The sequence below is a fragment of the Oncorhynchus nerka genome, linkage group LG11 (assembly GCF_034236695.1).
Source record: "Oncorhynchus nerka isolate Pitt River linkage group LG11, Oner_Uvic_2.0, whole genome shotgun sequence".
Classification (NCBI taxonomy): domain Eukaryota; kingdom Metazoa; phylum Chordata; class Actinopteri; order Salmoniformes; family Salmonidae; genus Oncorhynchus; species Oncorhynchus nerka.
In genome coordinates this window covers 2,280,424-2,296,646 of record NC_088406.1, presented here as the reverse complement: position 1 = coordinate 2,296,646, position 16,223 = coordinate 2,280,424, and the positions used below count along the sequence as shown (strand labels likewise).

At 44.8% G+C, this 16,223-nt stretch overlaps 1 protein-coding gene across 1 annotated transcript in view; it reads right to left on the bottom strand.

Annotated features, from left to right (window-relative positions):
* cep126 (centrosomal protein 126) overlaps positions 1 to 12,287 on the bottom strand; it is a 59,772-nt gene extending 47,485 nt beyond the window's left edge. Inside the window, exons 1-2 of the mRNA XM_065024951.1 lie at positions 11,913 to 12,287; positions 9,010 to 9,123 (exon numbers count right to left, since the gene is read on the bottom strand). Coding sequence (XP_064881023.1) covers positions 9,010 to 9,123; positions 11,913 to 11,944 — 146 coding nt within the window. The 5' untranslated portion in view covers positions 11,945 to 12,287. The remainder of the gene's footprint in view (positions 1 to 9,009; positions 9,124 to 11,912) is intronic.
* Between the last annotated feature and the right edge of the window lie 3,936 nt (positions 12,288 to 16,223).

Genomic DNA, 16,223 nt, shown 5'->3' with positions numbered 1-16,223 from the left:
TCCATCAAGACTAGCATTTATCCATAGGTTTTAACCTGGTACCAGTTCCATCAAGACTAGCATTTAGGTTTTAACCTGGTCCCAGTTCCATCAAGACTAGCATTTAGGTTTTAACCTGGTCCCAGTTCCATCAAGACTAGCATTTTCACATAGGTTAATTTAACCTGGTACCAGTTCCATCAAGACTAGCATTTTCACATAGGTTAATTTAACCTGGTCCCAGTTCCATCAAGACTAGCATTTTCACATAGGTTAATTTAACCTGCTACCAGTTCCATCAAGACTAGCATTTTCACATAGGTTAATTTAACCTGCTACCAGTTCCATCAAGACTAGCATTTTCACATAGGTTAATTTAACCTGGTACCAGTTCCATCAAGACTAGCATTTTCACATAGGTTAATTTAACCTGGTCCCAGTTCCATCAAGACTAGCATTTTCACATAGGTTAATTTAACCTGCTACCAGTTCCATCAAGACTAGCATTTTCACATAGGTTAATTTAACCTGCTACCAGTTCCATCAAGACTAGCATTTTCACATAGGTTAATTTAACCTGGTCCCAGTTCCATCAAGACTAGCATTTTCACATAGGTTAATTTAACCTGCTACCAGTTCCATCAAGACTAGCATTTTCACATAGGTTAATTTAACCTGCTACCAGTTCCATCAAGACTAGCATTTTCACATAGGTTAATTTAACCTGGTACCAGTTCCATCAAGACTAGCATTTTCACATAGGTTAATTTAACCTGGTCCCAGTTCCATCAAGACTAGCATTTTCACATAGGTTAATTTAACCTGCTACCAGTTCCATCAAGACTAGCATTTTCACATAGGTTAATTTAACCTGGTACCAGTTCCATCAAGACTAGCATTTTCACATAGGTTAATTTAACCTGCTACCAGTTCCATCAAGACTAGCATTTTCACATAGGTTAATTTAACCTGGTCCCAGTTCCATCAAGACTAGCATTTTCACATAGGTTAATTTAACCTGGTACCAGTTCCATCAAGACTAGCATTTTCACATAGGTTAATTTAACCTGCTACCAGTTCCATCAAGACTAGCATTTTCACATAGGTTAATTTAACCTGCTACCAGTTCCATCAAGACTAGCATTTTCACATAGGTTAATTTAACCTGCTACCAGTTCCATCAAGACTAGCATTTTCACATAGGTTAATTTAACCTGCTACCAGTTCCATCCAGATTGATTGAAGAGATCTTTTGTTTAAGCCCACAGGAAACTGAGTTAATTCCTTGAGATGCATTCACAGCAGTCACTAAACAGTTGAAGGAAACACTCCTGTGACAACGGGTTGGTTTAGAGAGGGAAAATTACATATTTATTTTTTTATTTTACCTTTATTTAACTAGGCAAGTCAGTTAAGAACAAATTCTGACGGCCTAGGAACAGTGGGTTAACTGCCAGTTCAGGGGCAGAACGACAGATTTGTACCTAGCAACCTTTCGGTTACTAGTCCAACGCTCTAACCACTAGGCTACCCTGCCACCTCTACACTCTAACCACTAGGCTACCCTGCCACCTCTACACTCTAACCACTAGGCTACCCTGCCACCTCTACACTCTAACCACTAGGCTACCCTGCCACCTCTACACTCTAACCACTAGGCTACCCTGCCACCTCTACACTCTAACCACTAGGCTACCCTGCCACCTCTACACTCTAACCACTAGGCTACCCTGCCACCTCTACACTCTAACCACTAGGCTACCCTGCCACCTCTACACTCTAACCACTAGGCTACCCTGCCACCTCTACACTCTAACCACTAGGCTACCCTGCCACCTCTACACTCTAACCACTAGGCTACCCTGCCACCTCTACACTCTAACCACTAGGCTACCCTGCCACCTCTACACTCTAACCACTAGGCTACCCTGCCACCTCTACACTCTAACCACTAGGCTACCCTGCCACCTCTACACTCTAACCACTAAGCTACCCTGCCACCTCTACACTCTAACCACTAGGCTACCCTGCCACCTCTACACTCTAACCACTAGGCTACCCTGCCGCCCTATCAGGCTTTTATGAACAAAAACTCACAATATTATAGAATATGGGCCATTTAACAGACACGTTTATCTAAAGCGACTGACAGTCATGTGTGGATACACATGTGTGGGTGGCCCGAGTGAGAATCGAACCCATAACCTTTGGGCGATGCAAACGCCCTGCTCTACCGACTGAGCCACACAGGACACCTTGGTAAATGGCTTCAAAAACAATATGATGATTTCTCCCAGGAAGACTTCTATTGGCTGGCCTGTCAATGCTCCTTCCATAGAAGTAAACAATTAATGAGGTTGGCTACTGTTCATTAATCTCTCTCACACACACACACACACACACACACACACACACACACACACACACACACACACACACAATGAACACACACACACACACAAACAATGAACACACACACACACAAACAATGAACACACACACACACAAACAATGAACACACACACACAAACAATGAACACACACACACAAACAATGAACACACAAACACAAACAATGAACACACACACACACACACACAAACAATGAACACACACACAAACAATGAACACACACACACACACACACACACCTCATTAGGTAGTGTTGTCCTTAGAAACCCTAACGCTGACTTAATCATACTTCTGTCCTGTCAGCAGTCTCTGGAGCTCTCCACATTTATTCTACAATAAATCACCCCTCCAGTAGTCTAGTCAGACCTGACAGGGTCACCCCTCCAGTAGTCTAGTCAGACCTGACAGGGTCACCCCTCCAGTAGTCTAGTCAGACCTGACAGGGTCACCCCTCCAGTAGTCTAGTCAGACCTGACAGGGTCACCCCTCCAGTAGTCTAGTCAGACTAGCCCTGGCCTGCAGTTGGCTCATTACCAGGAGGTCTATTTCAAGATAACAGGATAAAATCCTGCTGATGTAACGATAGAACTCTAATCCGTCTCCTCGCCCCGACCCGGGTTCGAACCAGGGACCTTCTGCACACATCAACAGTCACCCTCGAAGCATCGTTACCCATCGCTCCACAAAAGCCACGGCCCTTGCAGAGCAAGGGGAACCACTACTTCAGGTCTCAGAGCGAGGGACGTCACCCGATTGAAACGCACCACCGCTAACTAGCTAGCCATTTCACATTGGTTACACTGACGATGACAGCACATTGTTGAAAAACCTCCTCTAGATATCTTTACAGTCACAGTGGAGGTGTCCTCCTCTACATATCTTTACAGTCACAGTGGCTGTGTCCTCCTCTAGTTAGCTTTACAGTCACAGTGGAGGTGTCCTCCTCTAGATATCTTTACAGTCACAGTGGCTGTGTCCTCCTCTAGATAGCTTTACAGTCACAGTGGCTGTGTCCTCCTCTACATAGCTTTACAGTCACAGTGGCTGTGTCCTCCTCTACATAGCTTTACAGTCACAGTGGCTGTGTCCTCCTCTAGATAGCTTTACAGTCACAGTGGCTGTGTCCTCCTCTAGATAGCTTTACAGTCACAGTGGCTGTGTCCTCCTCTAGATAGCTTCACAGTCACAGTGGCTGTGTCCTCCTCTAGATAGCTTCACAGTCACAGTGGCTGTGTCCTCCTCTAGATAGCTTCACAGTCACAGTGGAGGTGTCCTCCTCTAGATAGCTTTACAGTCACAGTGGCTGTGTCCTCCTCTAGATAGCTTCACAGTCACAGTGGCTGTGTCCTCCTCTAGATAGCTTCACAGTCACAGTGGCTGTGTCCTCCTCTAGATAGCTTCACAGTCACAGTGGCTGTGTCCTCCTCTAGATAGCTTTACAGTCACAGTGGCTGTGTCCTCCTCTAGATAGCTTTACAGTCACAGTGGCTGTGTCCTCCTCTAGATATCTTTACAGTCACAGTGGCTGTGTCCTCCTCTAGATAGCTTTACAGTCACAGTGGAGGAGTCCTCCTCTAGATATCTTCACAGTCACAGTGGCTGTGTCCTCCTCTAGATAGCTTTACAGTCACAGTGGCTGTGTCCTCCTCTAGATATCTTTACAGTCACAGTGGCTGTGTCCTCCTCTAGATAGCTTTACAGTCACAGTGGCTGTGTCCTCCTCTAGATATCTTTACAGTCACAGTGGCTGTGTCCTCCTCTAGATAGCTTTACAGTCACAGTGGAGGTGTCCTCCTCTAGATATCTTCACAGTCACAGTGGCTGTGTCCTCCTCTAGATAGCTTTACAGTCACAGTGGCTGTGTCCTCCTCTAGATATCTTTACAGTCACAGTGGCTGTGTCCTCCTCTAGATAGCTTTACAGTCACAGTGGCTGTGTCCTCCTCTAGATAGCTTTACAGTCACAGTGGCTGTGTCCTCCTCTAGATATCTTTACAGTCACAGTGGCTGTGTCCTCCTCTAGATAGCTTCACAGTCACAGTGGCTGTGTCCTCCACTAGATAGCTTTACAGTCACAGTGGCTGTGTCCTCCTCTAGATAGCTTTACAGTCACAGTGGCTGTGTCCTCCTCTAGATATCTTTACAGTCACAGTGGCTGTGTCCTCCTCTAGATAGCTTTACAGTCACAGTGGCTGTGTCCTCCTCTAGATAGCTTTACAGTCACAGTGGAGGTGTCCTCCTCTAGATAGCTTTACAGTCACAGTGGCTGTGTCCTCCTCTAGATAGCTTTACAGTCACAGTGGCTGTGTCCTCCTCTAGATAGCTTTACAGTCACAGTGGAGGTGTCCTCCTCTAGATAGCTTTACAGTCACAGTGGAGGTGTCCTCCTCTAGATAGCTTTACAGTCACAGTGGAGGTGTCCTCCTCTAGATAGCTTTACAGTCACAGTGGAGGTGTCCTCCTCTAGATAGCTTTACAGTCACAGTGGCTGTGTCCTCCTCTAGATAGCTTTACAGTCACAGTGGAGGTGTCCTCCTCTAGATAGCTTTACAGTCACAGTGGAGGTGTCCTCCTCTAGATAGCTTTACAGTCACAGTGGAGGTGTCCTCCTCTAGATAGCTTTACAGTCACAGTGGAGGTGTCCTCCTCTAGATAGCTTTACAGTCACAGTGGAGGTGTCCTCCTCTAGATAGCTTTACAGTCACAGTGGAGGTGTCCTCCTCTAGATAGCTTTACAGTCACAGTGGAGGTGTCCTCCTCTAGATAGCTTTACATTCACAGTGGAGGTGTCCTCCTCTAGATAGCTTTACAGTCACAGTGGAGGTGTCCTCCTCTAGATAGCTTTACAGTCACAGTGGAGGTGTCCTCCTCTAGAGAGCTTTACAGTCACAGTGGAGGTGTCCTCCTCTAGATAGCTTTACAGTCACAGTGGAGGTGTCCTCCTCTAGATAGCTTTACAGTCACAGTGGAGGTGTCCTCCTCTAGATAGCTTTACAGTCACAGTGGAGATGTCCTCCTCTAGATAGCTTTACAGTCACAGTGGAGGTGTCCTCCTCTAGATAGCTTTACAGTCACAGTGGAGGTGTCCTCCTCTAGATAGCTTTACAGTCACAGTGGAGGTGTCCTCCTCTAGATAGCTTTACAGTCACAGTGGAGGTGTCCTCCTCTAGATAGCTTTACAGTCACAGTGGAGGTGTCCTCCTCTAGATAGCTTTACAGTCACAGTGGAGGTGTCCTCCTCTAGATAGCTTTACAGTCACAGTGGAGGTGTCCTCCTCTAGATAGCTTTACAGTCACAGTGGAGGTGTCCTCCTCTACAAAGCTTTACAGTCACAGTGGAGGTGTCCTCCTCTACAAAGCTTTACAGTCACAGTGGAGGTGTCCTCCTCTAGATAGCTTTACAGTCACAGTGGAGGTGTCCTCCTCTAGATAGCTTTACAGTCACAGTGGAGGTGTCCTCCTCTAGATAGCTTTACAGTCACAGTGGAGGTGTCCTCCTCTAGATAGCTTTACAGTCACAGTGGAGGTGTCCTCCTCTAGTTAGCTTTACAGTCACAGTGGAGGTGTCCTCCTCTAGATATCTTCACAGTCACAGTGGCTGTGTCCTCCTCTAGATAGCTTTACAGTCACAGTGGAAGTGTCCTCCTCTAGATAGCTTTCCAGTCACAGTGGAAGTGTCCTCCTCTAGTTAGCTTTACAGTCACAGTGGCTGTGTCCTCCTCTAGATAGCTTTATAGTCACAGTGCATGTGTCCTCCTCTACAAAGCTTTACAGTCACAGTGGAGGTGTCCTCCTCTACAAAGCTTTACAGTCACAGTGGAGGTGTCCTCCTCTAGATAGCTTTACAGTCACAGTGGAGGTGTCCTCCTCTAGATAGCTTTATAGTCACAGTGGCTGTGTCCTCCTCTAGATAGCTTTACAGTCACAGTGGAGGTGTCCTCTTCTAGATAGCTTTACAGTCACAGTGGCTGTGTCCTCCTCTAGATAGCTTTACAGTCACAGTGGACGTGTCCTCCTCTAGATAGCTTTACAGTCACAGTGGCTGTGTCCTCCTCTAGATAGCTTTACAGTCACAGTGGAGGTGTCCTCCTCTAGATAGCTTTACAGTCACAGTGGAGGTGTCCTCCTCTAGATAGCTTTACAGTCACAGTGGCTGTGTCCTCCTCTAGATAGCTTTACAGTCACAGTGGAGGTGTCCTCCTCTAGATAGCTTTACAGTCACAGTGGAGGTGTCCTCCTCTAGATAGCTTTACAGTCACAGTGGAGGTGTCCTCCTCTAGATAGCTTTACATTCACAGTGGAGGTGTCCTCCTCTAGATAGCTTTACAGTCACAGTGGAGGTGTCCTCCTCTAGATAGCTTTACAGTCACAGTGGAGGTGTCCTCCTCTAGATAGCTTTACAGTCACAGTGGAGGTGTCCTCCTCTAGATAGCTTTACAGTCACAGTGGAGGTGTCCTCCTCTAGATAGCTTTACAGTCACAGTGGAGGTGTCCTCCTCTAGATAGCTTTACAGTCACAGTGGAGATGTCCTCCTCTAGATAGCTTTACAGTCACAGTGGAGGTGTCCTCCTCTAGATAGCTTTACAGTCACAGTGGAGGTGTCCTCCTCTAGATAGCTTTACAGTCACAGTGGAGGTGTCCTCCTCTAGATATCTTTACAGTCACAGTGGAGGTGTCCTCCTCTAGATAGCTTTACAGTCACAGTGGAGGTGTCCTCCTCTAGATAGCTTTACAGTCACAGTGGAGGTGTCCTCCTCTAGATAGCTTTACAGTCACAGTGGAGGTGTCCTCCTCTAGATAGCTTTACAGTCACAGTGGAGGTGTCCTCCTCTACAAAGCTTTACAGTCACAGTGGAGGTGTCCTCCTCTACAAAGCTTTACAGTCACAGTGGAGGTGTCCTCCTCTAGATAGCTTTACAGTCACAGTGGAGGTGTCCTCCTCTAGATAGCTTTACAGTCACAGTGGAGGTGTCCTCCTCTAGATAGCTTTACAGTCACAGTGGAGGTGTCCTCCTCTAGATAGCTTTACAGTCACAGTGGAGGTGTCCTCCTCTAGTTAGCTTTACAGTCACAGTGGAGGTGTCCTCCTCTAGATATCTTCACAGTCACAGTGGCTGTGTCCTCCTCTAGATAGCTTTACAGTCACAGTGGAAGTGTCCTCCTCTAGATAGCTTTCCAGTCACAGTGGAAGTGTCCTCCTCTAGTTAGCTTTACAGTCACAGTGGCTGTGTCCTCCTCTAGATAGCTTTATAGTCACAGTGCATGTGTCCTCCTCTACAAAGCTTTACAGTCACAGTGGAGGTGTCCTCCTCTACAAAGCTTTACAGTCACAGTGGAGGTGTCCTCCTCTAGATAGCTTTACAGTCACAGTGGAGGTGTCCTCCTCTAGATAGCTTTATAGTCACAGTGGCTGTGTCCTCCTCTAGATAGCTTTACAGTCACAGTGGAGGTGTCCTCTTCTAGATAGCTTTACAGTCACAGTGGCTGTGTCCTCCTCTAGATAGCTTTACAGTCACAGTGGACGTGTCCTCCTCTAGATAGCTTTACAGTCACAGTGGCTGTGTCCTCCTCTAGATAGCTTTACAGTCACAGTGGAGGTGTCCTCCTCTAGATAGCTTTACAGTCACAGTGGAGGTGTCCTCCTCTAGATAGCTTTACAGTCACAGTGGCTGTGTCCTCCTCTAGATAGCTTTACAGTCACAGTGGAGGTGTCCTCCTCTAGATAGCTTTACAGTCACAGTGTCCCAAATGGAACACTGAAGTGACCCCCCAAAACAACTACATCAATTATATCAATCCATTAGGAAAATTACGGGGCGCCAGGTAGCGGTCAGAGTGTTGGGCTAGTAACCGAAAGGTTGCTAGATCGAATCTCAGAGCTGACAAGGTTAAAAAATATATATCGTTCTGCCCCCCGAACAAGGCAATTAACCCACTGTGCCCCGGTAGGCCGTCATTGTAAATAAGAATTTACCTAGCTAAATAAAAGGTTAAAGTGGTTAGAGTGTAGAGGCGGCAGGGTAGCCTAGTGGTTAGAGTGTAGAGGTGGCAGGGTAGCCTAGTGGTTAGAGTGTAGAGGAGGCAGGTTAGCCTAGTGGTTAGAGTGTAGAGGCGGCAGGGTAGCCTAGTGGTTAGAGCATGAAGGCGGCAGGGTAGCCTAGTGGTTCGAGTGTAGAGGTGGCAGGTAGTCTAGTGGTTAGAGCGTTGGACTCGTAACCGGAAGGTTGCAAGTTCAAATCCGAGCTGACAAGGTACAAATCTGTCGTTCTGCTCCTGAACAGGCAGTTAACCCACTGTTCCTAAGCCGTCATTGAAAATAAGAATTTGTTCTTAACTGACTTGCCTAGTTAAAAAAAAAATACAACTCATTTTTAGTTAGGCTATGCTTTCAGACACGGCCTACGGTTGTTAGGTAGTAACCTGCCACATCACAATGACCACAGTGGTTTGCAAGACAGCACAAACAGATCTGGGACCAGGCTATGCTTTCAGACACGGCCTACGGTTGTTAGGTAGTAACCTGCCACATCACAATGACCACAGTGGTTTGCAAGACAGCACAAACAGATCTGGGACCAGGCTATGCTGTAAGCAGAAGAACGTAGGTAAAGAAACGTACTTCCTTCGTCGGTTGGTTTCCAGGGAGAAGCAGCGAGCTCGGGCCCTGCATGACTTCTGTTCCTCCACCAGAACATGCCGGTCATCTTCAAACAACCCGTCAGCTCCTATCCTGCTGGTTTTGACATCAGGCCCGGTTAAGGTGTTTATGCCGATTGTGTCATTAGTAGGTACAATTCATACAATAGAACAAAGATATACATGCCCACTTTCATATGTAAAAATAAACGACCCTACTTTTTGGCAGGCAACAACTGCAGCAGCTACTACAACTCTTCTGTTATGAAGCCTAGTTTCAGCCTAAACTCAATGTTTTATGTTGGCTAGGCCTAGCTTCAGCCTAAACTCAATGTTTTATGTGGCTAGGCCTAGCTTCAGCCTAAACTCAATGTTTTATGTTGGCTAGGCCTAGCTTCAGCCTAAACTCAATGTTTTATGTGGCTAGGCCTAGCTTCAGCCTAAACTCAATGTTTTATGTGGCTAGGCCTAGCTTCAGCCTAAACTCAATGTTTTATGTTGGCTAGGCCTAGCTTCAGCCTAAACTCAATGTTTTATGTTGGCTAGGCCTAGCTTTAGCCTAAACTCAATGTTTTATGTTGGCTAGGCCTAGCTTCAGCCTAAACTCAATGTTTTATGTTGGCTAGGCCTAGCTTCAGCCTAAACTCAATGTTTTATGTTGGCTAGGCCTAGCTTCAGCCTAAACTCAATGTTTTATGTTGGCTAGGCCTAGCTTCAGCCTAAACTCAATGTTTTATGTTGGCTAGGCCTAGCTTCAGCCTAAACTCAATGTTTTATGTTGGCTAGGCCTAGCTTCAGCCTAAACTCAATGTTTTATGTTGGCTAGGCCTAGCTTCAGCCTAAACTCAATGTTTTATGTTGGCTAGGCCTAGCTTCAGCCTAAACTCAATGTTTTATGTGGCTAGGCCTAGCTTCAGCCTAAACTCAATGTTTTATGTGGCTAGGCCTAGCTTCAGCCTAAACTCAATGTTTTATGTTGGCTAGGCCTAAACCTGGCTAGCTTCAGCCTAAACTCAATGTTTTATGTTGGCTAGGCCTAGCTTCAGCCTAAACTCAATGTTTTATGTGGCTAGGCCTAGCTTCAGCCTAAACTCAATGTTTTATGTTGGCTAGGCCTAGCTTCAGCCTAAACTCAATGTTTTATGTGGCTAGGCCTAGCTTCAGCCTAAACTCAATGTTTTATGTTGGCTAGGCCTAAAGCTTCAGCCTAAACTCAATGTTTTATGTGGCTAGGCCTAGCTTCAGCCTAAACTCAATGTTTTATGTTGGCTAGGCCTAGCTTCAGCCTAAACTCAATGTTTTATGTGGCTAGGCCTAGCTTCAGCCTAAACTCAATGTTTTATGTGGCTAGGCCTAGCTTCAGCCTAAACTCAATGTTTTATGTTGGCTAGGCCTAGCTTCAGCCTAAACTCAATGTTTTATGTTGGCCTAGGCCAATGTTTTAGCTTCAGCCTAAACTCAATGTTTTATGTGGCTAGGCCTAGCTTCAGCCTAAACTCAATGTTTTATGTTGGCTAGGCCTAGCTTCAGCCTAAACTCAATGTTTTATGTGGCTAGGCCTAGCTTCAGCCTAAACTCGATGTTTTATGTGGCTAGGCCTAGCTTCAGCCTAAACTCAATGTTTTATGTTGGCTAGGCCTAGCTTCAGCCTAAACTCAATGTTTTATGTTGGCTAGGCCTAGCTTCAGCCTAAACTCAATGTTTTATGTGGCTAGGCCTAGCTTCAGCCTAAACTCAATGTTTTATGTTGGCTAGGCCTAGCTTCAGCCTAAACTCAATGTTTTATGTGGCTAGGCCTAGCTTCAGCCTAAACTCAATGTTTTATGTTGGCTAGGCCTAGCTTCAGCCTAAACTCAATGTTTTATGTGGCTAGGCCTAGCTTCAGCCTAAACTCAATGTTTTATGTGGCTAGGCCTAGCTTCAGCCTAAACTCAATGTTTTATGTTGGCTAGGCCTAGCTTCAGCCTAAACTCAATGTGTTATGTTGGCTAGGCCTAGCTTCAGCCTAAACTCAATGTTTTATGTGGCTAGGCCTAGCTTCAGCCTAAACTCAATGTTTTATGTTGGCTAGGCCTAGCTTCAGCCTAAACTCAATGTTTTATGTTGGCTAGGCCTAGCTTCAGCCTAAATTCAATGTTTTATGTTGGCTAGGCCTAGCTTCAGCCTAAACTCAATGTTTTATGTTGGCTAGGCCTGGCTTCAGCCTAAACTCAATGTTTTATGTGGCTAGGTCTAGCTTCAGCCTAAACTCAATGTTTTATGTTGGCTAGGCCTAGCTTCAGCCTAAACTCAATGTTTTATGTTGGCTAGGCCTAGTTGCAGAATATAAATGTAGAATAGTAGAATGTTTATAGTCAGAACCATGTGAATGAATTCCAACCCAATTAGGCCTATTTAGATAGAGTACAAATAAAAACAGCAACACAGTATCAATCTACTGAATGAAAGAATGAATGAATGAATGCCATTTAATTTTTCATGTCAAACTGCTAGTTGGCAAAACCCCCATCCCTAATGGGATTAATTGACACATAAACAAACAGTCAGTCAGTCAGTCAGTCAGTCAGTCAGTCAGTCAGCAGCCAGCCAGCCAGCCAGGCCTACCTGCCTGCCTGCCTGTCTGCCTGTCTGCCTGCCAGTCTGTCTGTCTGCCTGCCAGTCTGTCTGCCTGCCAGTCTGTCTGCCAGTCTGTCTGCCTGCCAGTCTGCCAGTCTGTCTGCCACTCTGTTCAAAATATATAAACATTAGGACCTAAACTAGCCATCTATAGCTGGATAATTCTCTATAGGTAATAGACACAAAACACACTACTACCTAAGGTTATGTTTCCCACAGAGCCAACGTTAGCCAGGCTATATTAGCAATGCCAATGTAGTGCAAGGATACGAGTAGAAGAAGTTGTTCTTCAGAGCTTTCATTCTAGGAAACAGCTGACGGGCTCGACGGGGTTACCAATACCACCCACAGTCTTCATTCGACCCAGTTCAGGATTAGACCCAGGACAAAAAAACGAAACCCAGACAGAAATGCTAGATAGAAAACGGGCAGTGACCCAGCTAACGAAACGTTAAACACTCACTGCTTTCCCGTTCATTTCGTCGCATGTAATACCACATCGGCAATGGCAACCATTGCCACACACCAGGGGAAAAAAATGATCCAAAGCTAAACTTTATTAATAAGCAAGTAAAAAAATAAACAAGTTAGCGTTTTCTAGCTAAATTAATTTCTACAGTTGTCTGTGTACAACAGACACACGCCATGTTGGCAACCCGAGGACGCGCTTCCTTGACAACGGAGAATAATATAAAAGGTTGTAGTTTCTGCACAGTACCGGAACTGGCCAGCAGGTGGCCCCTCTTCAACACCTTTCAGATGTGGTCAGGCTACCTGTTGAAGATGGACTGACAACACATTTACTGCGCAGCCTGTGTACCTGGATATCCAGGAGTCCAGTTTAAACCTGATATTCCAATGAACATGATACACGATATGTTTGAACCCTAATCAACTAAATGGCACCTAAAGTTTTTATGTACATAATAGTCAAATGCATATTGCTATTGAAAGCAGTTTGCTAATACTTAAGGTGGGTTTTTTTATAGCCATCATTCCATCAGCTAGAATGGAGCTGGCGTTTATAGCAGCCATTTTATGGGCTCCTGATCAGTCATTCTACTTTGTGTGGTTTTTTTGTTGCTCTGATCTTAAAGCTGCAATATGTCACTTTATGGGCGACCTGACCAAATTCACATAGACATGTGAGATGTAGATCTGTCATTCTCATTGAAAGCCAGTCTAAGAAGCTGTAGATCTGTTCTATGTGTTATAGATCTATCATTCTCATTGAACGCCAGTCTAAGATGCTGTAGATCTGTTCTATGTGTTATAGATCTATCATTCTCATTGAACGCCAGTCTAAGATGCTGTAGATCTGTTCTATGTGTTATAGATCTGTCATTCTCATTGAAAGCCAGTCTAAGAAGCTGTAGATCTGTTCTATGTGTTATAGATCTGTCATTCTCATTGAAAGCCAGTCTAAGAAGCTGTAGATCTGTTCTATGTGTTATAGATCTGTCATTCTCATTGAAAGCCAGTCTAAGAAGCCGTAGATTTTTATTTATTTTTTATTTCACCTTTATTTAACCAGGTAGGCAAGTTGAGAACAAGTTCTAATTTACAATTGCGACCTGGCCAAGATAAAGCAAAGCAGTTCGACAGATACAACGACACAGAGTTACACATGGAGTAAAACAAACATACAGTCAATAATACAGTATAAACAAGTCTATATACGATGTGAGCAAATGAGGTGAGAAGGGAGGTAAAGGCAAAAAAAGGCCATGGTGGCAAAGTAAATACAATATAGCAAGTAAAACACTGGAATGGTAGATGTGTTCTATGTGTTATAGATCTATCATTCTCATTGAAAGCCAGTCTAGTAGATCTGTTCTATGTGTGCTATTTTTATGCTTCTCGTTCTTAAATTTGAGTTTCTTGTGTCTTTTACATTAGGTTTTGTAAACCAGCTTCAAACAACTTTAATACAATATTTTGTGTTATTGAACATATATTTCACAGCGGTTTAGATGGTACAATGATTCTCTACACTATTTTCAGTTTTGTCACAAACTATAGTGTAGTGGTATGTAATAGTACATAATGTGTCTTCATTGTTTCCTATGACTGAAAATAACTTCTGGACACTAAAGATCAGAAATCACTAACCTACATTTTTGATGAATAATTATTAGTCAGTGACTCGGCCTTACAGGTCATACTGCTCACCCGGGACCAGGACCTAATCCCCGACATTGATGAGACTACGATACAGAGGTCGATGTGGGGGGCCCCCTGATGAGACTATGATACAGAGGTCGACGTGGGGGCCCCCTGATGAAACTATGATACAGAGGTCGACGTGGGGGGCCCCCTGATGAAACTACGATACAGAGGTCGACGTGGGGGCCCCCTGATGAGACTACGATACAGAGGTCGACGTGGGGGCCCCCTGATGAGACTACGATACAGAGGTCGACGTGGGGGCCCCCTGATGAAACTATGATACAGAGGTCGACGTGGGGGCCCCCTGATGAAACTATGATACAGAGGTCGACGTGGGGGGCCCCCTGATGAAACTATGATACAGAGGTCGACGTGGGGGGCCCCCTGATGAAACTATGATACAGAGGTCGACGTGGGGGGCCCCCTGATGAGACTACGATACAGAGGTCGACGTGGGGGCCCCCTGATGAAACTATGATACAGAGGTCGACGTGGGGGGCCCCCTGATGAAACTGTGCTTGAGTGAGTGAGTGGGTGAGTGAGTGAGTGAGTGAGTGAGTGAGTGAGTGTGTGTGTGTGCATGCGTGCGTGCCTGTGTGTGTGTGTTTGTGGGGGGGGGGGTGTAGGTCAGGTCGGGGGTGGAAGGGGAGAGAGGGGTAGATGTGTTTGTGGGTGGGGGGGGTGTAGGTCAGGCCAGGGGGAAGGGGAGAGAGGGGTAGATGTGTTTGTGGGTGGGGGAGGGGGGGTGTAGGTCAGGCCGGGGGTGGAAGGGGAGAGAGGGGTAGATGTGTTTGTGGGGGAGGCCGGAGAGAGAGCATTTGTGCATCCCACATCTGTTGCTATGGGGTAATGATCTTAGGGACAGTATAGAATGTATTCTACATCTGTTGCTATGGGGTAATGATGTTAGGGACAGTATAGAATGTATTCTACATCTGTTGCTATGGGGTAATGATGTTAGGGACAGTATAGAATGTATTCTACATCTGTTGCTCTGGGGTAATGATGTTAGGGACAGTGTAGAATGTATTCTACATCTGTTGCTATGGAGTAATGATGTTAGGGACAGTATATAATGTACCCTACATCTGTTGCTATGGGGTAATGATGTTAGGGACAGTATAGCATGTATTCTACATCTGTTGCTATGGGGTAATGATCTTAGGGACAGTATAGAATGTACCCTACATCTGTTGCTATGGGGTAATGATGTTAGGGACAGTATAGAATGTATCCTACATCTGTTGCTATGGGGTAATGATGTTAGGGACGGTATAGAATGTATCCTACATCTGTTGCTATGGAGTAATGATGTTAGGGACCGTATAGAATGTATTCTACATCTGTTGCTATGGAGTAATGATGCTAGGGACAGTATAGAATGTATTCTACATATGTTGCTATGGGGTAATGATGTTAGGGACAGTATAGAATGTATTCTACATCTGTTGCTATGGGGTAATGATGTTAGGGACAGTATAGAATGTATTCTACATCTGTTGCTATGGGGTAATGATGTTAGGGACAGTATAGAATGTATTCTACATCTGTTGCTATGGGGTAATGATCTTAGGGACAGTATAGAATGTATTCTACATCTGTTGCTATGGAGTAATGATGTTAGGGACAGTATAGAATGTATTCTACATCTGTTGCTATGGGGTAATGATGTTAGGGACAGTATAGAATGTATTCTACATCTGTTGCTATGGGGTAATGATGTTAGGGACAGTATAGAATGTATTCTACATCTGTTGCTATGGGGTAATGATGTTAGGGACAGTATAGAATGTATTCTACATCTGTTGCTATGGGGTAATGATATTAGGGACAGTATAGAATGTATTGTACATCTGTTACTATGGGGTAATGATCTTAGGGACAGTATAGAATGTATTCTACATCTGTTGCTATGGAGTAATGATGTTAGGGACAGTATAGAATGTATTCTACATCTGTTGCTATGGGGTAATGATGTTAGGGACAGTATAGAATGTATTCTACATCTGTTGCTATGGAGTAATGATGTTAGGTACAGGATGAATCACAATAATTGTTTGCCAAAATAATAATTGCTTGACAAAAATGTGGATGTCACCTTGCCAGTCCTGGTTATACAATCCTTTTGAGGAAGTGCCTAGTTTATTACGCATATTATTCGTCAATTGTGGAAATTAATAAAATGTCAATTTAATTAAATTTTTTCATCTATACAGTACCAGTCAAAAGTTTGGACACAACCTACTCATTGAAGGGTTTTTCTTTATTTTGTCTATCTTCTACATTGTAGATGTCACGCTGGACTAGGTGGGTGAAGGAATCAGATGCAGAGAGTTCCACTGGGGAAAAGTGCTCTTTACTTCGGCACACAAAATGATAAGCCCAACAATACAGGGCGCGGACAACAACGTG